The sequence below is a fragment of the Heteronotia binoei genome, chromosome 3 (assembly GCF_032191835.1).
Source record: "Heteronotia binoei isolate CCM8104 ecotype False Entrance Well chromosome 3, APGP_CSIRO_Hbin_v1, whole genome shotgun sequence".
Taxonomy (NCBI): Eukaryota; Metazoa; Chordata; class Lepidosauria; order Squamata; family Gekkonidae; genus Heteronotia; species Heteronotia binoei.
This window is the reverse complement of record NC_083225.1, coordinates 141,481,897-141,504,282: the sequence shown is the minus strand read 5'-3', so window position 1 is coordinate 141,504,282 and position 22,386 is coordinate 141,481,897. Positions and strand designations below refer to the sequence as shown.

General features: G+C 41.9%; 1 protein-coding gene across 1 annotated transcript in view; it reads right to left on the bottom strand.

Moving 5' to 3' along the window:
• Positions 1–22,386, bottom strand: part of MYH15 (myosin heavy chain 15) — a 135,955-nt gene that overhangs the window by 59,948 nt on the left and 53,621 nt on the right. The window contains exons 16-23 of the mRNA XM_060234543.1: positions 20,776–20,955; positions 17,181–17,313; positions 13,641–13,708; positions 10,453–10,540; positions 10,182–10,299; positions 7,846–7,969; positions 3,044–3,180; positions 1,695–1,950 (exon numbers count right to left, since the gene is read on the bottom strand). Of these exons, the coding sequence (XP_060090526.1) occupies positions 1,695–1,950; positions 3,044–3,180; positions 7,846–7,969; positions 10,182–10,299; positions 10,453–10,540; positions 13,641–13,708; positions 17,181–17,313; positions 20,776–20,955 (1,104 nt within the window). The remainder of the gene's footprint in view (positions 1–1,694; positions 1,951–3,043; positions 3,181–7,845; positions 7,970–10,181; positions 10,300–10,452; positions 10,541–13,640; positions 13,709–17,180; positions 17,314–20,775; positions 20,956–22,386) is intronic.

The window sequence follows — 22,386 nt, the reverse complement described above, 5'->3', positions numbered from 1 at the left end:
GAAATAGAGGGGTGGGTGAGAAGGTGCCAACCATGCCAGGAGTCCAGGCCCGATCCGCCCCCCGCACCAGTCCACCGATGGGAGTCTAACAGGTGGCCGTGGTCCCATCTTCACTTAGATTTCGCCGGGCCATACCAGGGTCAAATATTCTTTATCCTGGTCGATGCCTATACAAAATGGCTGGAGGTAATCCCGGTAGTGTCTACCTCCACGGCGGCAGCCGTCAGAGCCTTATGGAGGGTTTTCTGCACGCACGGGATCCCCAATACCCTGGTCACTGACAACGGCACCGCATTTACCTCCCAGGAGTTCCGGGAGTTCATAGGGAGATACCTCATAAAGCACATTAGGTCCGCCCCCTTCCATCCGGCCACCAACGGCCAGGCTGAACGCATGGTGAGAAACACCAAAGAGGCGCTGGGTTGCATTGTCCAAGGGGACTGGGACCACCGCCTCGCAGCCTTCCTGTTCCATAACAGGATTACCCCCAACCCAACAACAGGGTCCAGCCCCACGGAACTACTCATGGGGAGGAAATTAACAACCAGGTTAGACAGGCTACACCTAGACCCAGCCACAGACACCTGCAGTTCACCAGAAATCAGGGAAGCGGTGCGGGGGTTCTTTCCGGGCGATCCCATCTATGTGAAGAACTTCGCAAGCGGTCCAGAATGGGTAGCCGGCCGGGTACTGAGGGTGACAGGGTCCCGATCATACGAGGTAGCGACCGAGGGGGGCCAGGTTCTGAGGAGGCACATTGATCAGCTGCACCGCCGCACCCTGCTGGAGGAACTACACGAGGCAGAGGAAGCGACGAGCGAGGGAGAGCCAGCAACGGAAACCCCAGAAGCGGCCCCGCCAGTGCCGAGCCTGCCGACGTACGATTCCCCGAGGCTGGCCGATCCGGAATTGCAACCAGAGCCGGCCCACCAGCCACCAAGGGAGAATCCCCAAGAGGCGGCCCCCTGCCCGGAGCCCACTTCCACGCCGCGAGCAACCCCACGGCGATCTACCCGGGAATGCAGGGCGCCAGCCTACTTGCAGGACTATGTGTCTTAGACTAGGGGGGGAGGAGTGTAGTGTCTTGTGCTTAAACAAAGCACCACGTGGCCCCGCAGTAAAGGGCGACCAGGGGAAGTCCCTTGGTCACACTGCGCAGCGCAGGAAAAGACTCCGCCTATCAAGACCAGTGGCAGGAAGTTTGACTGGCCAGGATTGGGCTGACCAGCTAGGGGGCTGTTCCGGGATAAATGTATATAAAGCGGGTCCCAGCCCGCGTGTCTCAGTTCTGTAATGTACCTTACAATAAAGTATGTTGCCTTCTACACGTCTCGTCACGGAGTACATTACAGTTGAGTTAGATAAGCTTGGGGGGCCTGCCTGCTTGTTTTGGGTGTGAATAAAACTGGCTGTATGGGGAATAATTTTAACTTAGTCATTTTAGATGCTTATGGCCGGCTAAATTCTGCTTTTGGTGCCAAAGTAAAATTCGTTTCATACCAGCAATGTGTGCGGACCTCATTATTTCTCTGCTTCAACTTCAGATTAAACTGAAAATAATACTTCATGCATATGCCAAAATGAGATTCAGTTTTATGCCACAATTGAATGGTTAATCTTTAAGGAGTTAAAGGACAGCATTGTTCTGCAAGCCTAATTCCATTCCCTAATTTTTTTAAAAATGGCCTACTCACTGCTTGAACCTGAAGGAGCAGGTCATTCTTCTCCTGAACCAAGGACACCTGCTTTTCTTCCAGTTCCTTCCTCCTGGCTTCAGATTTCTCCAAGGCCTCCTTTAGTTTCAGGAACTCTTCCTTCATATTGGCCATTTCTTTCTCTGTTTCTGCAGACTTCAGAAGGGGTTTGATCTTAAAAAAGAGCTTCATCCAAGGCCAGTTTTTCACAACCATGAAAGCTCGGATGTTCCATTGGATCACAAGAAGTGCATCTCTGGATTTTGAAAAAGAAAATACTTCCTGAAATTTAAAGGTGCTTGCATTGTACCTTTGAAATGGGGAAAGTTATGCTAGTTATTTGCCTTTTCCACATGATTGGGGTCCTATGTACAGTAAAAGCTTTGTTGTCTGATCAGACATGGGTCTGTGACCATGTCATTCCAGTGGGGTGGGATTTGTTTGCTGCGGATTCCTCTGAGTAGGACAGAACAATAAGTTTTAGTATCTGGAACATTTGATTACCTAGCAATCCCCCATTACTTATGAGCACCAGATAACAAAGCTTCTATTACAACGTCCAGTTGCTTCTCATGTCTCTCCCCTTAGTAAATCCTGCAAAGTTTGTAGCTAGTGCTGTAGTCCTTTTTCCTTTGATAGTAATATAGCCTTGCTCTTCTACAACGTATTTTTGTAAATAATAAAGGCACATTTTCTTTCTTTTTCCCCTAGGTATGCACAGCAGTTTTAGACATCATAATGATAAAAAGTAACAAGATGAGCAACTGCCTACTGCTTTCTGCTCATTTGGTATCTTTTCCTTTTGTAAGAACAAAGCATATAAACAAACAAAAACGTTTGGCTCCTATGAACCATGAATGGAAGATGCATGCAGATGCAGCTCTTCCCAACTATACCCCAGCCCTCCCCCTTTCCCCCATGCTGGGAGTCAGAGAAGTCTCATGCACAATGTGTCATGTGGCATGGAGGATGTAGTCAGGATGGGGAATCAGGAAAAACATCTCTCATTTGAATGAGTCCCCAAACACCAGGAATTTCACACTAAGAGATGCACAAAAGATCTACTTTGTGCATGATGAACTTATGGAGAAAGAGGAATCTCAAGATATTCGCACTTCATGTTCCCCTTTGCATCCTCATGATATCTAAAGCCATGACCATATTTATGTCTTCCCTTCAAGGTATCACTTGTGTTGAAAGATTCTATTCTTTTTCCAGCAGTAAAACTGCAATCTCTCATCACTTGGGAAATACAGTTCCAAGCTAAAGGAACAGCTTTAAAAGGCAACTGCTACTAGTTTACATCCAATATAAGCCCATGGGAAATAAGCAGACTCGGTTTGTAATACCTTCGCTCCACGATTTTCTGGAACTCAATGCGCATCAGTTTGCCTCGGGATCTTGCTTGAATGAGTGTTAAAATTTTTGCTAATCTCTCATCCCTCATTTCCTCTAAATGACCAAGCAGGCCAGCCTTAAAGAAAACCTGAAACAAAGGCCATGGGCTTAGCAAATTATCAGTATTTACTCAAAAGAAAGACAGCTTCGAATATAAGGCACACACACACAAAGAGAGAGGCCAATGCCTAACAGCAGATGATCTTGGATTTAAAAATGATCTTACTCCGAAAGAGGTGAACCAGTTAGCCACCCAGGAGAGGTGTCCTCCCCTACCAGCCTATATCTTCCTTTTCCAGCCCCTTCCATACCTTCCTTTTCCAGCCTCACTCATCTACAGCTCCTCCTCCTCTTTCTTCTTGCAATTCACAGTCCAAGCACATGCTGCAAGTCATCTACCAGTTAATGAGCTGTGTTGGGAGAAAAGTGTAGATGACTGGGGAAGGCAATGGCAAACCACCCCATTAAAAAGTCTGCCATTAAAACGTCATGATGCGACGTCACCCCAGAGTCGGAAATGACTGGTGCTTGCACAGGGGATTACCTTTCAGGGATGTCAGCCTCCAGGTGGAATTTGAGGATCCCTCAGAATTACAGCTCATCTCAAGACTACAGAGATCAGTTCCCCTTGAGAAAATGGACACTCTGAATGGTGGGCTCTATGGCATCATATTCCACTGAGGCCCCTGACCTCTCCAGGCTCTACCTCCAAATCTCTAGGAGTTTCCTAACCTGGATATTAATCAAGATGGGTAGCTGTGTCAGTCTGTCTATAGCAGTAGAAAAAAAGTAAGAGTCTAGTAGCAAAACCTTAAAGATTAACAAAATTTGTGGCAGGATACTAGCTTTCATGAGTCACTGCTCAGTACTTCAGATGCTCTATCTTAAAAGGTGAGCAATGACTCATGAAAGCTCATACCCTGCCACAAATTTTGTTAGTTTTTAACCTGGATCTGGCAACCCTACCCCTGCATCCCTCACTGGTGGCCAGAGGGGAACTTGGGAACCCTACCCAGGGGTGACTGGATAGGCACGAAGCAGAGTTGTTTTGTTCTTTCCCTCGTGCCTGTAGACTCCATAGGCCCTTTTCTTACTTCCACTTTCCACAGGGCAGTTCAGGTTAGCTTTCTTTCCTCTCTCCTTTCTCACAACAGGAAAGCCTTTCCACATATGGGACACTGGGTCATGCAGACTGCTTGACATTTCCTCAACATCTGATAGAAATGCTTCCCCCCCCCCCTCTCTCTCCCCATGCTTTTTTGGATCAATCACAAAGTGTGGAAGGGAAGAAAACATCTGGCAACACTTCTAACCTGCTAAAGAAAGGTAAACTTTCTTGCCTTTCTCTGCATGCACTCCTCAACAGTAATAGAATGGGGGCAAGTTTGCATAACAGTGAATTTGTATGCAAACAGAAGATGTCCCCTCCCTTTTAAAAGTCCCCCTAAAAATTTTTAAGTCTTGTTTTTTATACTGATACAGTAAAACAAATAGAAACATATGGAACAATTTTTCTTTTTATGAGATATGGCTCAATTTAAGCTGAATTCTGAAACATAATTGCAAAAACTGAGTCTGACTGGTACTGATTTTACAAGCAGGTATCTGAACTAGAAGCTGGTTAATAATAGCATAAAAATCTGTGTCCAATTCAGATGAAGCCATACAACCATACTACCAAGTCCAATCAAATGACCTGGGAAAGGGATGTATAAATATGCCCTTTTTTGTTTATTGTTCTATGTCATTGTAATGAGTTTTGCTTATTTTTGTTGCCAGTATTTCTAATTTGATTGATTCATTGCCATTTATACATTTGTAACTAAAAATAATGATAAGACTCACTGTTTTAATTTGCATAAGGAATAAGCCAAAGCAAAACAGGATTTTTGAGCCAAAACACTGGGACCATGAAATCTGGTAGTTAGTAGTGCTCATCAGAGCAACTAAAATTGTTACTGTGCTATGCATAGCTCTACCGCCTACACCACATTACAAACTCACTTCACTTTGCTAAAAGCAACTCATATAAATTTTAAAAAGCAGAGACAGAAGAGAAGGATGGAGGCATAACCCAAGATTTTAAAGTATGAGATATATTTCTATGCTCCTCTATTTGCCTTTTAAAATTCATATACTCGCTGTTCAATTCCCATGCATTACTCATTCATTTACTTGAAAAGTCTAGCTAATAGAAATGATAGCAGCAATTTAAAAGCACTGGGTATAATCAGACCTGAGAATTATACATCTCTGGGTGGTATCCATTGATCTTTTTGTCTGATCCACTTCCCTGCCTCTTTTTAATTTTATTTAACAACTTGCATTATGGCTTGCTTTTGTTCTGGTCATTTAATCTGAAGTGCTATAACCATATTAATTTTTTCACAAAGGTTTGTGAACAATACTATGAGTCATTCAAAGGCCACAATATAGCACAGAGAGTTAGGCACATATAAGCCCCCTGAAATCAATTCACTTAAGTGTGTCTAACCTTGCGTTGCATCATAGCTCAGGTTTGTTAGAATGGAGCTTATTTTTTCTGTCTTAATTCCTTACAAGAGATCAGCTGCTGTAAAAATGACTGTTGAACTAAACTACACATGATAGAGGGATCTGCCTCTTGTCCCTCTCATGGCTTAATAATAGAGGAAGGAGAAAACAGAAAGGCAGCAGAGCTACTCCCTCCCCAAACCTCCCACTGCGCCTGGATCCAAATTGGGCCCCTGAGGCTGCTTTTACAGCTAAAATACTCATCTGAGGATCTGCCCATGGATGCCCATTGGCACATTTTGTTTAGCTCTAAACAACATAAACTTCAGATTAAGTAAATCACTAATCAGTTAAGATTACAGTACATCCTTTGACATTAAATGGAGGATGACATCGAATGTAGAGGGTGAAAATGGGCAGGGAGAATACATCATTGGCAGGAGACTTGTGCAACATTTGCCTGGAGGGACAGACTTCAAATGTTGGGGTAGTGCAATGCATTCAGTGTCCCTGAGGCTCCAACATGTCCCTACAGCAAAGGTTGGGCTTGGTAACATTTCTCCTTTTAACATACATTTGGGGGTATCACCTAACTGAAAAATATGCAAACTTTTTTAGACATATCTTTCAAGCTAGAGCTGATATGTGACCTCAAACCATTAGGGTGGCATCTCGTTACATTTTCTAGTTATGGAAGTGCGACTGGGAGTTACTGGCATGACTAAAACCCATAATACGGCAAATACTTATGTACTTTTCTACTTGAACGCATATTGAAATCTTGGTCCATCAAGGTCAATACTGTCTACACAGACTGACAGTGACTCTCCAGGATCTCAGGCAGACGCCTTTCACATCAACAACTACTGGATCTTTTCCATTGGGGGTGTGCAATTTTCGCTCTCTGCATTTTAGTTTGGGTCTATTGGACCCCCCCCCCAAAAAAAATTGGGATTCCTGAAAAAACTGGATCCCACTATCACTTAGGTATCTGGATCTAGGATTTTCCAGAAATACTTAATTTCTTTGGGTCCAATAAACCCAAACCAAAATACAGCGGGGAAAAGAAAACAGTGGCAAAGCTGCAAATAAAAGCTGAGACAGCTGTGCTGGAGCTCTTATGGGTGGTTCCTTTACACCAGACTGCCCTAAAGAGCTCAAAAATCAGCTAATCCTGCAGCTCAGCTGGGGTTCTGCTGTGGGGGAGGGGGCACAGCCACCATCCCCATTACTAGCAAAAACTGCATGAAAAAGAAGCCTGAAGCCTCTCCTCCCCTCTTGCAGCATTTGGAGCAGCATGGAGCATGACAATACTTTCAAAGTGATAGATCCAGGTGGGCGGCCATGTTGGTCTGAAGCAGTTGAACAATGCAGGAGTCAAGTTTCACCTTTAAGACTAACCAATTTTTATTTCTAAATAAAGCTTCTAAATAAACGTGCTGGATTCCTCATCTGATGAAGTGTGCTTAAGAGCACACAAAAGCTTACGTTCTAAATAAAAATTGGTTGGTCTTAAAGGTACTACTTGACTCCTGCTTTGTTCAACTTTCAAAGTGAATTATACCAAACTCACACAGGGTAGGCACCAGAGTCCTGACTCATGTCACATGTTTTTTGGCTCTCCAGATGTTTTTTGCCTACAACTCCCATCAACCCCAGCCATTGGCCATGCTGGCTGGGGTTGATGGTAGTTGTAGGCAAAAAACATCTGGAGAGCCAACGTTCCCTATCCCTGCACTAGACCAAACAATACCTCAGGTAAAATGGTGTCTTTGGCACCTTTCTTCCATTTGTTTAACTCCCTTTTTTAAACTGAACTTCACAACTTTGATACTTGACTTAGTCCCAACATATGAGAAGATAAATTTGGTTGTCCATTTATTCATGCCATATGTAAGCAAAAATATATCAGATTTCTTTAATCTCACAGATATTTTAAGAAAGCTGAAATGTACTAACATCAACTGTTGATTTAACTATGCACAAAACTGAGTGAACCACTATGAAATAGTGTTAACTATGTAAAACTGACTTTTGTCAGTTTTGCAAGTGAAGATGAACTCTTCATACTATTTGTTTCAGCTACTGAATTAATAATTAATAAACACTCTGTGATAAATGTGTTTCAAAAACTGGTGCCCCAAAGCCCAGAATCCTAGTGGTTCACATGCTCCTAAACCCTAAATCCAGCGCCCCCCCAAAAAAACTTTTATGCTCCCTGAATATTTACTGAATGCAAAACAAGAGTGAAACAGCCTACCTTTGTGTGTCCAAACCGGTACTGGTTATGCTCGATATCTAAAGAGCCAAGTAATTTTTCAGCAGCTTTTCTGCTGTCCACAAACTTGTCTTCTGGAATTGCAGAGGGATTCAGAATACGATACCTAGTAATGGCCAGTAAAGAATTTGTAAATAAATGAAACTCTGGACCAGGTAAACTGTACTAATCAAGAGTAGCTGGTGAAGTCAATATTTACTTGTATCTCAACTGTAAACATCTGCCACCAGACAAATCCAAGAGAGGGATAACTGAATTGAGAAGAGACAAGCTTGAAATGCCAGATGCCCAACACCAACAGGTTCAGCTAACTGGCCAAGCCTCCCCATTCTTTTAAGTTAATACATAACTTCAAAAGGTTTTAAATATTCCCTGCATGGCAGTTTTAGTAACAAACATATTTTAAAATGTGACTTCTTGAATTCAGACTAAGCAATCTGGCACTTTCCAGATACATTTTTATCATGGCCACCTGCTCGCCAACGATCACAGCAAAAAATCTGGCCCTTCAGTCTTTCCTTCAGGTCTAAAATAGATACCATAGTTATTTTAAAAAACAAACAAAGAAAAACCAAGGCACATTTTTGTCTGGGAGCTCTTCACACTAAATGGGAGATTGGTGATTACAGAATGCTAAAGGAATGTGCTTTGTACATACTTAGTGGCAAACTTTTTAATAACCACTCTTCACTAGCTACAGGGCTGATCTTCTAATAGGGCTTGGTGTTTATTCCCAGAACAAATCAAGCTTTAATTGGATGGTCTAAGTGCCTAGCAGTGCAAGCTTTGCTTACAGTGGAGAGCTGCTTATGAAAATATCCCTCACCTGCCTGATTTACATTGGGATAGCTCTCTTTTTGTTATTCTGCTGTCACCAGCCATACCTTGTTACATATACGACCACACTTTAATAATGATTTGGGATGTTCTTTAAACATTTTAAAGGGGGAAAGATTAAACTTGACATGAAATTAGTTGTGGGGGGGATTCTTAAATCTTTAGTTTTAAGATCCCTCAGCTATACTTTCAATTGGCATTGAAGGTATTTCTGTGAGCAGAAAAGGGGAAGGTGATTGCTGATGATTCCACCACCACTACTGAAGATTCGCACTTCAACTCCAGGTTGTTCCAATGAGTCCAAGCCATCATGATGTGAATTTACAATCCGGTTAATGTACACCTTTGGAAGGGGCAGTGCCTGTGGTAAAAAAACCTGGTATTTCTTAATAACTCAGAAGGCCTTAATTGTTAGGAAGTGTTCCCAGCAGGGTGTAGGTGATATTGTACTGAGCTGAAGGGGCAGATGTATGCTGATGTATGGAGAAACCACAGCTGAGATTTTGGAGAATCCAAAAGAGAAGCAGGAAGACTCTACTGAGAGTTAGCTACCCTGAGCCCATTAGGGGAGGGTGAGATATAAATTTGATAAGAAAAAAATAAAAAGGATCACAAGCTCTCTATTGAAGGAATCTGGGTTAGTGGTTCTGTTGCCTTGCAGGCATGCCTCTTTACCTCTGCCTTTTACATAAAGCTAGGGAATCCCATGGTGCAGATTGGTAAGCTGTAGTAGTTCAGTTCAGTTTGTAGTAAACTGCAGTACTGCAGTCCGAGCTCTGCTCACGACCTCAGTTCAATCCCAGCAGAAACTGGGTTCAGGTAGCCGGCTCAAGGTGGACTCAGCCTTCCATCCTTCTGAGGTCAGTAAAATGAGTACCCAGTTGCTGGGGGGGGTGGGTAAAGTGTAGATGATTGGGGAAGGCAATGACAGACCACCCAATAAAAAGTCTGCCACGAAAACATTGTGATGGCACCCCATGGGTCGGTAATGACTCAATAATTGCACAGGGAACTACCGTTACCTTTTTTTATGTAAAGCTACTACTACAAAGATGTCATAAGTTTTAGGTGCTCTTTTCCCCAAAGGTAACCAACCCAAGTAAAATGCTATCCCTAACCTCACTGCTTGGGGAAGTGATGCACATGTAACAATATTTTAGAACGCAGACTTTTATAACTTGGAAACTGTTAGGAACAACTTTTCTTGATAAGAAAGAGGCATAATTAAAATTAGGTATATTTTGCTGCTAAACATTATTTCAATATTGCCTACTGAGTGTTTTTGAATTTGCTGAATTCCCAGTCCAAGCGCCATTTTGATTCAGCTCTGATTGTTCAGAGAATAAGAACTTATCGCTTCAAGTCATGGAACATTTATCCAAAGATGATTCAAAAGGGGTAAATTAAAAAGGATTTTAACGGAGGTGAGAACATAGCGTCTATAAACTAGTAGCTTGGCTAGACTGCTGAGTTCACCTTACCTTTGTTTGAAGTCAGCATAGACAACCCTATTTGGAAAACCCTTGCGACAAATGCGAATTCCTTCCAAGACTCCATTACAGCGAAGCTGATGAAGGACAAGGAAAGGATCCATGGCACCTGGAAAGAAAAACAGCCCAAAAGAAAAATGAAAAAACACACTAAAGAAACTGAAGGCAGTCTTTTCATATCCCCCCAATAATTTATATATGTGATGTCAAAAGTAGATTTATCAAAATGAAGATCAAATGAAATTACTCTGTATTTCTTTACCTGGAGTTTTAGTTTCATTGGGAATAATGCAACGCACAAAATGAGGAGCCGTGGATCTCAAATTGGTCATTAGTTTGTTTAGATTTTCCTATAAAGAGGAAAAGGAGATTAAAATATGCCAAGGCAACACTTTGGGATGGAAGTACCTTACCAAATTGAGTTATAAACAGAACCAAACACCAACTCTCTGATAAACAAACCATCCATTCATACAGGGCAAAAAGTAGCTACTGAGTTACAAAAACACAAAGACACATGTTCAAGCACACTGGGGCTATTACATCTCCTTTGTTGTCCACTACTTGCTGATGCTAATTTACACTGAAATAAATTTTTAACTTCATAGCCAGAATAGGCCAAGGTGGGCCAAGAGGGGAAAATGTGTTTGACATAAAGCCAAACTGAACTTTGTGCTATACTCCTGCTAGCACATCCCTGGCTTTCCCACTCTTTCCCTCCTTTTCACAATAGAGAAGGAGATCCGCATTGAAGAATGCAGTTTGCTTTCCATGATGTACCTTAGCCCTGAGGCAATTCTCTGCTTTCATATTTACAGAGCAGCTGCCATGCACTTTTCTCTTACTGAGTGAAAGCATTATAGTGGAAAACAATAACAAAAAGGGATATCCAGTGGTTCTACTGGATAGCCCAAATTCAACCTCCTATCTTTTAGGCTGTCTCTGTTGGTGGTAAAGAAAACAGCCTTAAAAGCGGGCAGTGTCCACAGTGTTCTCCAGTAGAACACAGCACTTGAGCCCGAAAGATTCTACAAACCTTCCCTTTTATTTTAAAAATGCAGTTCTGATTGCAGCCATTAGGGCCTGAGCATAGCAATAAGCTCTAGGATTGGCTAAGTTTCCCTTTTCTCCAGCACTCAAGCAACTGTCTTTAACAGATTGTGCTGCTAGCTGCTACAATAATAGCTAGCCTGAAGATCATTTTCTCCAGTAGTCTAGCCTTTAATTTGATTTAATTTTTGATTTATACCCCACCTTATCCTGCCTTACTCTCTCTCCCATTCCTTGCACCCAGCTCAGCTAGATCTTGTAAAGCAGTAGGGTGCTGCAGCAAGATAAAACAACCTTTCCCTCTCTTAATTTCTCTCCCTCTTTTCCACATGCTTCTCATTCATTTCTGTCTCCCTTCACCTAGTTTTTCCTCTGCCCCCCTTTATTTTCATTTCTTGGTATCATGACCACCTCACCCCTATCCTGTTTGGTGACATATTGCATTTAAGAGTGGTATAGTAGCAAGCCTTTGTTAATATTATGCCATATACTCTGTACATTGCCCTTGTTCTGCTGAAGCGCAAAAATGGCTCGCTTCAGTTTCTATTGCAGAAATTCTCTGGTTTGACTTAAGTCTTTTGGAAACTGGAGATTGGGGGCACCTTCTTTGGGGAGGAGGGGTTAGTATGTTTCTTAGCATCCAGTCTGGTGAAGCTTGTGATCACTATTTTGGTTTGCGTTAGGTAGTTAAAGTTAGTACAAAGGCAGTTCCTAGCTCTCAAAAATGCCTTATAGATGTTTGGGATGATTAGCTCTTGGGTGTCAAAATGGAGAACAGAAGCCCTCTCAAGTGCCTGCTCAGAGCATGAGTGGTGTGATGAAATTCCTCCCCCCACCCTGTCAAGTCACAGCTGACTTATGGCAACCCTATAGGGTTTTCATGGCAAGAGACATTTGGAGGTGGTTTGCCATTCCCTGCCTCCAGGACTGGCCCTTTGGTGCATAGCGTTCTAGGCAGACTCGGCCATTTTTCCCTGTCTGCTTTTCTCTTTTGGCCGCTGAATACAAAGTTTGTATCCAGTGGCACCTTTAAGACCAAACTCTGTTCTGCTGCTTCAGACCAACATAACTACCCACCTGAATCTATTTTCTGGCCAATATTATTCATTTTATTTCATGATTATTAATGAAAATAATTTTGCCATGTAGAGGAGGGGCTATGCAGGCTAGCCTGATCTTGTCAGATTTGAGAAGTTAAGCAGGGCTGACTGGGAGTCAGGCAAAAGCAAACCACTTCCAAATGTCTCCTGCCTTGAAAACCCTATGGGGTCGCTATTAGTCAGCTGTGACTTAATGCCAAAAAAAAATGGGGGGGACATTAAAAAATTACCCCTTACGCCATATGAGCTAGGTACACCATTGGAACCAGCACTTTCAGTTAGAAAACTCAAAGTGACATCACAGTATTACATGAGATGATTTCTTCCTTATTTTGCCTTGAAAACCCTAGGGGGTCGCCATTAGTCAGCTGTGACTTAAAGGCAAAAAAAAAAAAATGGGGGGGCATTAAAAAATTATCCATCCCATATGCCATATGAGCTTGGTACACCTCTGGTATCAGCACTTTCAGTTAGAAAACTCAAAGTGACATCACAATATTGCATGACATGATTTCTTCCATATTTTGCTCCATCAAGTAGTGGAAGGAACCTGGAGTTCAAGGCTGGAGGTTGCCTGCCATAGCTGCCAATGTGGCATCCCTACATTAGACACAGAAGGGGGAAAATACATATACTTCATCTCCCCCCTCTTCTCTTCCAGAGTTAACAGCAGCATGGCAGGGGGAGTAATGGTGTACATTTCAGCAGCTAGAACTGTATTGGAGAAGATGAATTAAACCTTTTACTCTTTCCTGGCACTAAGGCCTGCCTTTAACTATGGCCGCGAGAAGCCTGCCCTTAAAATGACAGGAAAGATCCAGCCTCAGCTCTCCTAGCTTCTTGTCTAGTTTTCTCTCCTTAAACCTGAATACTTAATTAGAGTCCGTAAAGCTCTGTTCAAATTCTATTTACTATCAGAAAGTGGCCAGTGCTGCTGCCCAATCTGACCATGCTAACTATCAGCTAGGGGAACAAAAAATGGGTGATGCTTGGATCCTGGAAGAAGATGGGAAGGCTTTTTGCTCATGCGGCATGCTTTTGACAAGCACTAGTATGGTTTGTGAGTGTGTCAGTGTTGTTGGATTGGGGCAGTGAAGCATTGTTTAGACATTTAGCTGAATCAGGCAAAACAAAAATAAAAAATCAATAAAATATAAATTTAAAAAGTATCGAGTCAGGAAACTGAAAGCTCAGGTCTTGTTAGGTCAGTGACTAAAATTTTGGTTTACACCAGCTTATTGGTGGTGAAATGATGAAGAAAAATTACCAAACTATACATCAAAAGAAACCTGAAAATTACCTTGTGCATTGATGACACTGTTTGGAAAGAAGCACCCTTCTTGCGTTTCTTCTCTCCACTGTGATCAGCTTATGGTTTAAAAACAAAGGAACAAAACAGCCAAGTTTAAAATCTGCTTCCAGCACTGACATGAAGGATTTTATTTATTTATTTGTTTCTTGCTGCCGTCAAGTCATAGCTGATTTATGATGATTCTGGAATTTGCAAGGCAAGAGATGTTCAGAGGTGGTTTGCCATTGCCTGCCTCTGTGTCCTGACCCTGGAAATTCTTGATGATTTCCCATCCAAATACCAACGAGCCAATCCTGCTTAGCTTCTGAGATTTGAGTTTTCGGCAAAAACTCTATGGTAGAATTAACTTCTATAATAGAATGTTTTGCCCAAAAACCAAAGTGCCACCCCCGACATCCCATGACACTTCTAGGTCACATTGAAGTCACACAGGCTGGCACATAATTGAAATGTTGGTTGTTCCTCCCTCATTTGGGGGGTAGTTTCCATCCACTCCCTATCAGCAGAAATGTGGGGCCTGGCAGTGAGGGAGCCCTGGCCCCACCAAGGGCTCTGGCATCCCTATTTTGATGGTTGCAATTGCCCTGGTGCTCATTCTGGAAGTAATGATTTGTCACAGTGTTTGGCACTGTGCTAGTGTTGGGATTCTTCTGTTCAGTACAATTGTGTCTGGTTTTCTGATGCAGCACAACAAAGGATTATGCCAAACTACATTTGTGTAATGAGTCAAGACCAGGGATACATGCAATATTACATGCATGTGCAGCTCCAAAATGGGGCAAATAATAAGCCCAAGGCCTTTTCAGCCTGAGAAAACCACATTGGCAGCTGGAGCCTTTCATCCTCTCACACCATAGCCTTGAGCTGAATTGGGCCCCTGAGGGCCTTTAAAATGACATTTCCTGAAACTGCTGTGTGCCTGAAAGGAAAACGAGCAGGGTCTAGACAATCAGACACTATTTGGTACAAAATCCATCATGTACTTTGATCCTCAGGCCACTTCCAATCTTGAGAATCTACAACATGAAAAGCATACAGACTATATGTATGTTGTCATGTCCAATCCAATCCAAATACCTTTATTGGCATAGAGTGTTGTCATGTATGATGATGAAATGTGCATGCTTTTGGTTCTATGTATGCAAGCTGCAGTTTCCTGTTGCTTCCTAGCAAGAGTTGTCACCAGGAATGCACATCGAATTTTAAAATGTGGGTGATTATCCCGCATCATAATCTACAGGCAGATGATATACCTTTTGCTAATTGGAATTGCTACTTGAATATAAATTTAATTGAAGTCAATGTGACTTATGTTCAAATGAATTACATTTGAGGTTGCACAAAGCAGAATAATACATATGTTTGGAAAATGGACACCAAAAGGGAGAATGACTATAGCTAAAAGAACCAATATATGAATATTTATACACTGGTCTTGACATCTTACAATATTAATAAAAGTTGTGTTTCTACAATACTTTAATCACACTGAGGTATGACAATCTTAGCAAGCAGGCTGCCACAACTAAGCCAAATCAAGGAGGCCAGCACAGTGCAATACCCTTATTCAGAAGTCATGTAAAGGGTTGGACCAGACAGTTAGTGCCTTTGCAAGGAAAGTGAATTGCATCATGTGTTTTATGCAGCTATGAAGTGATGCCATCAAGGTGGCCATGGCCTTTACCTAACATACTATGAAAGCAACTAACAAAATTCCAAGAGATTAATAACATACTATGAACTAACAAAATTCCAAGAGATTAATATTCTTCAGCAGACAGCAATCCCCATCGGCAAATCTGGTCAATATCTAATTATGTTCAGTGATTGGCCAGTTGCAGGTTTGGATATTTCGACTCAGCTCTGCATTATGGCAATGGCACTACCCTACATCTTCAAGGTTCCCTTTTATAATTCGTGACAACTACATCTACTCCAATGTGGTTCTTAATAAATGCTCTATAAGTCATTATGGCTGTAGGATATACCAGCTAAATCTCTGTAATGAGTCACAGTCCTACTTACTTAATATCATTTTGCAGGAACCTGCAAATTGCCCTGTCTTAAAAGCATAGAAATTATGATTTAAGAAGTATTTCTTCTCTGCAGCAACTCCCCACTTGACTTTCAGAACTAGAGATTATAGAGAAGCTCTCTGTGCTTTTCTTGTTAAATGCACAATATTTGTAATTATATAGATGAGATTGGCAACATAAAAGCTATATTTTTCTCTACACCATTGCAGTACACATTGTCAATTCCTCTGTTTAAAATAATCTATTTTTATAGAGCAATGAATGTCATGTTCCACTCACATCCATTATGAACCCATTCATACTATTATTTTTGGACGTCCCCATTTACTATTATTATTATTATTATTATTATTATTATTATTTAGATATTTTGGCTACCAAAAGGGCCAATTGCCTGTCTGCATGCAACAATCTCATACACTTCGTAGTGTGCAAAACTGCAGTTTGTGTTCATGGTGGCCAATTCATAAAAACAATTTAGTATAGGCTTATTTGTCCATGCAGGAGTGGGGGAGGCTTCACAGAATGAAAAAGATATCAACCGTTTTCACACACAGCTTACCTCGCAGTCACAATCCTGTTCCCTCCACAGCGTCTGTCAGATTTCCCACCATCTGAACCGGAGTTACAGGAAGTGCTGCAGCTTTTGCGTAGCAAACGTAAACTGGGTTTTAGCGGTTTACGTTTGCTACACAAAAGCTGCGGCACTTCCTGTAACTTCGGCACAGATGGTGGGAAATCTGACCACTGCGGAGGGAACAGGATTGTGACTGCGAGGTGAGCTGTGTGCGAAAACAGTCATAGCCTCCATCCATGGTTAAGGACTCCAACATAGTGACAAATGTATTCTATTGGTGTGTCATTTAATAAATCTGCATCCTTTCATTGTCCAAGCCTCTGACACTCCATTGTACTCCAGTATGCCCTTCTATATGGATTACATTAACAGCATTCCATCAAAAGTGCACTCAACACTTTACTATATTCAACCTAGGTTGCCAACCTCTAGGTGGTGGCTGGTAGGCTCCCTCTATTACAACTGATTTCCAGGTGAAAGAGACTAGTTCACATAGAGAAAACAGCCACTTTGGAAGTTGGACTCTATGGCATTATGCCCCAAACCTCACCCTTCTCAGGCTCCCCGCTCCCCCAAATCCAGGTATTTCCCAACCCAGAACTGGCAACCCTAATGCAACCCCAGCTTCTTAGCATGCATACTTTTAAATAAGAGAAGTGTCACTTGTGACTGTGGCTATAGTTGATGTCATTCTGTTCTGAGCCAGCAAGCAGGCTGAGTGATCTACTAATGTGACTGTGTGCCAACTGTTTTGAGTAAATGGAAATGACAATATTTCTGTTTCCCACAGACATGTTATGAAGGAAATTACACTGAAAGCTGCAAGACTTTTGGATGTCTTGATTTGGTGTATTTATTTCACGTTTCTTCTGAGCTCTGATCTAGGAAGCAAAATAACAAGGTTGTTGCACTTACCACTGTCGGCACTGACATAATTTTCAAATAGGCTTGCCAGAAGTTTATTGGAAGATTTCTGAAAAATGCCCACCACTGTTTCATTGAGTGGATCCTTGTTTTTCTCAAGCCACCCAATGATGTTATAGGGAACCTAAGAACAAATGTTGTAAAAAAAGAAAAAGAAAAAAGATGATCACTTTTATAAATGTGTTCCTCACTTTACAAACATATGCAAAGGACAGCCTCTTCAGATGTTAACTCATGATTCTTTTATACCCCACCCCCAAACAACTGCACTCTCATTTTCTTTCATCTCTCTCCAACTTTTCAAGTCCTCTCAGTTTATAATATCAATGTTACATACAGTCATGTTATTTGAATACTTTCCCTATCAAAACTTTAAGTACAAACTAGAAAAATGTGTGAAAATGTATTAAAACGCCAGTATGACATTATTCTTTTCACACTGAAACTAGTGGGTCTATTTATTCCACCAAATTTCATGCATACTTAAACTCAATCTAGATTAGACAAAGCTGATGGTCGGGCTGAGAGCCTCAATGGACCAGTAAGAAGGAGAAATGACTGTTTTGGATGGCATCCCACCCTGAAGACAATTAGGAACAAAATGTAAGTTGTTATTTGATCCAGAATTAGTCTTGGGTTCTCAGGTGACTCATGTGGCTCAGATTTCCTTTGATCAGCCCATGCTAATTTGCCAGTTAAACTCACTATAGGTTTATAAAACTGTTCATGGAGGTGGAATAGTGGACAAGGAAATATTTTCTCTCTCTGCATTAAAATTAGAACTTGGTGGGCATACCATAGAATTTATGCACAATGGATTCAGAACAGAAAAATGAAAAACATCTTCACTCAACAATTAGTTAAACTGTGAAGTTCACTGCTAGTGGATGGCCCCCTAGCTTTAACAGGGGATTAGACAGATTCATAGAACAAACAATTGTCAATAGCAAATCGTCACGAGGACTGAAAGGAACTTCCACATTCAAAGGCAGTATGCATCTGGAGAGGGATAAGCGTGAACCTCATCATGAACCTAAATTTGTCACGAAAATCACCCAGTTTGTGGTTTATGTTGGCAGTTCACACGGCTGACATGCTAGCACTGATCAATTAATAAAATGGTGGGACAGACTTCTGCAGCTCTTCTGCAGCCCTAGAAACACCAATAGTGGCCCTCCAAAGTGCAGCAGGCAGTGTTGGCTGCCAAAAAGAGAGATACATCCCCCTAGCTCACATGCAGATGTTTTTACTTGGCAGTAGGCATTTAGGCAGAGAAGAGAGATAGAGGCAGAGAGGGAAGTGAAAGTAATTCCTTAGTGTTAATAGTAGGGTTGGAAATGTTTGGTGCTCAGTCAGGGCTCTGAGGTGTCCTGTTCTTCTGCTGAAGCCTAGCAGAGGAATTTAACTACTGGGGTCCTCAATTGAGGACCCACACCCGCCCTTATTGGGATTTCTGAACACATCTCCCTGGCTGGGGTTGTGTTTGGTGCTTATTTAGGGCTCTGAGGTACCTGTCTTTCTGCTTAAGCCAAACAGAAGGACTTAGCTACTGGGTTCCTTGGCTGTCCCACACTCACTCTCAATGGGATTTTTGAACACCTGTCCCTGGCTTGGGCAGTGTCTAGTGGACTCAAAGCTCTGAGCTGGCCCAAGGAGAAGAATTGTCCATCTACAGCAACAATGTCTATGATGAGAAGGTGGGCAGTTCTTGGGCCTCCCCGAGCCAATACTCACCAAGTTTGGAGGGCATACTGCAGCTGTGATTTCCCTAGAGATCACTTTCCTGGGGGCATCTTCTTTGGGGGCTGCTACTTGCCCCCCCCCAGACAATCCTCACCAAACTTGCAAGCAAGTAGAGGGGCATCCTGGGGAGGTCCTCTGTGAGTTTGATGCCTCTAGCAGGGGGTTTGTTTGACACACTCCTGAACCTGTGGCTGTGATTTCCCCAAAGAGCACTTTTCTGGTGTCACCTGCTTTGACTTGCTTAAACACAATCCTCATCAAACTTGGATAGCAGGTAGAGGAGAGTCAGCTGGAGACTCATTGAGAGTTTGGCATCTCTAGCCTACAGGAGGCCCATATTACTACATCACAAACCTCACCGGTTTGATAAATAGGAAGGTTCATGAAGGTTTGCTGCTTATGAGGCCCCACAAACCTCCATTTCCCCTGTTTGCACCCAACACTACTCTAGATACCAGCATTAGAAGGCAACATGGAGTGAGACCTTGGTGTCTATGTTATGTTTGTTAGCTACTTCTTGAAACAGAATTCTGGACCAGAAGAACCAGCAGGGTAACTCTTGTTTCACTAGCATAAATTTGGAGAGAGGAAGGAACTTTATGTGATACCACAGAATCCAGTCTCTGAAAGTGCCATTCTTTCCAGGGAAATTGATCTCTGTGGTCTGGAGGTCATTCATATTTCCCAGGGACTTCCAGGCCCCACCAGGAGGTTTAACCCAAATAGCAAAAAATCACCATGAACAATAACTAAGAAATAATACAACAATCACTTATTTATAATTATCACAGGGCTTGAATTCAGCAGGAGCTCACAGGAGTGCAGCTCCTGAACCTCCAGCCAGGTTCTGCATGAAATGGGGAGTTCTCTCCCCACTGCACATAGATCCTAGGGCATATGCAAATGAGATATGCCACTGAGCTCCTGCACCTTTTCCCCCTACAAAATGACCCCTGACTATCACTATATTTATATATTCATTTTATAATATGTAATCTCTTCTAAACATGTAACCAATTCCTGAATCTATCAATAACCCTTTCGATATTCCAGTTTTTCAGTCAAATAAATAAAAAATAAACAACCCTTCAAGAGTCCAAACTCTAATCCACTTAAGAGAAATAAAGTGCCAGAGTCCAATGTCTGCCTATTTAAGTGGAATCCTGGTGCTTGTATGGTTCTTACAATAAAGTGTGTGTGATGTATGAAAAGTCTCATCTTCAATGTTTGTCATTTTGAAGACAGAACATAGATGCTTACCTTTGAGCTGGGTTCCAAATTGTTTGTGACCCAAATTCAGGCTGCTTCAACCTTTAAACTCGTAAACAGCCCAGATGGCTGAGTAACTGAGAAACAACCTCCTGCTATATGAGCTTCTTGAACACTGAGATCTTGTATAACAGCCACCTTCACAGTCCATTTATTTAGTTATTTGTAGAGGAAAGATTGACCTCAACTGAAAGCAGTGCTTTTTTCAGTTCTAGCCTTAGAAATATGGAATTCTTTCCCTCTGGAAATGCCCTTGCTGGCCCCTTTACATTCTTTTCAGAGGTAACTGATCTGTCTGTTTCTTTTCGTGTGCATTTGGTAACTAGGTGACTTTATTTATTTATTTGTTTGTTTGTTTGTTTGTTTTATTCTATTTTTAGCCCACCCTTTCTGCAGAACAGTCTCAGGGTGGGTTACAATCATAATGTTTCATACCGTTACCCCTCCCTCACCCAATAAAATATTTTATATAAATAAACAGTGGATAAATAAATAAATATTCCACTGTTTTAATTCTGCATCTCAGTGCAACCCATAGTGGCTACATCTGTTTTTTTTTTAAAAAAACCCTTACCACTCCAGCATAATGCAGGAGCTCAAAGTGAGCTTCGTATTTCCTTTTTTTATCAGGTCTGGGTTTCTGCAGGTTGGGTGATTTGCCAAGATGATTGTCATAGAGCTTTGCTTTGAATGTCATGTCTGTAGCCTTTGGAAACATGCATTCCTCTTCCAGGATAGACAAGATGCCCAAGGGCTGTGAAAAAACACAGAAAACCAAATGTTAGGACTGCTTTCAACAAAGGCATCATTTGAATCAGCATGTGTGGATACACTTTTTTCTGGAAAATTTCTTGCCATAGCCATTAACATACGACTTTTCAGACTGCTACCAGACTTGGTGACACTGTGTGAAAATGCTGTATTTTATACAGATAGCTGACATAATATTGATACTTTGGTTTTCAAAGAGTTTAAATGGAATGATTTTTTAAAAATTTCTTAGTAAGCAATCATGAACCAACCCAACACTAGTACAGTTCCAATTTGTAAAAAATTATTATCCACTAAAATGAACACAGACATCATAAGAACATAAGAACATAAGAGAAGCCATGTTAGATCAGGCCAATGGCCCATCCAGTCTAACATTCTGTGTCACACAGTGGCCAAATATATATATATTTATATATATATATATATATATATATATATATATATATATATATACACACACACACACACACACACACACACACACTGTGGCTAATAGCCACTGATGGACCTCTGCTCCATATTTTTATCTAACCCCTTCTTGAAGGTGACTATGCTTGTGGACGCCACCACCTCCTGTGGCAGTGAATTCCACATGTTAATCACCTTTGGGTGAAGAAGTACTTCCTTTTATCCGTTTTAACCTGTCTGCTCAGCAATTTCATCGAATGCCCACGAGTTCTTGTATTGTGAGAAAGGGAGAAAAGTACTTCTTTCTCTACTTTCTCCATCCCATGCATTATCTTGTAAACTTCTATCATGTCACCCCTCAGTCGACGTTTCTCCAAGCTAAAGAGCCCTAAGCATTTCAACCTTTCTTCATAGGGAAGGTGTTCCAGCCCTTTAATCATTTTAGTTGCCCTTTTCTGAACTTTCTCCAATGCTATAATATCCTTTTTGAGGTGCGGCGACCAGAACTGCACACAGTACTCCAAATGAGATCGCACCATCGATTTATACAGAGGCATTATGATACTGGCTGATTTGTTTTCAATTCCCTTCCTAATAATTCCCAGCATGGCGTTGGCCTTTTTTATTGCAAACGCACACTGTCTTGACATTTTCAGTGAATTATCTACCATGACCCCAAGATCTCTCTCTTGGTCTGTCTCTGCCAGTTCACACCCCATCAACTTGTATTTGTAGCTGGGATTCTTGGCCCCAATGTGCATTACTTTGCACTTGGCCACATTGAACCGCATCTGCCACGTTGACGCCCACTCACCCAGCCTCAACAGATCCCTTTGGAGTTCCTCACAATCCTCTCTGGTTCTCACCACCCTGAACAATTTAGTGTCATCCGCAAATTTGGCCACTTCACTGCTCACTCCCAACTCTAAATCATTTATGAACAAGTTAAAGAGGATGGGACCCAGTACCGAGCCCTGCGGCACCCCACTGCTTACCGTCCTCC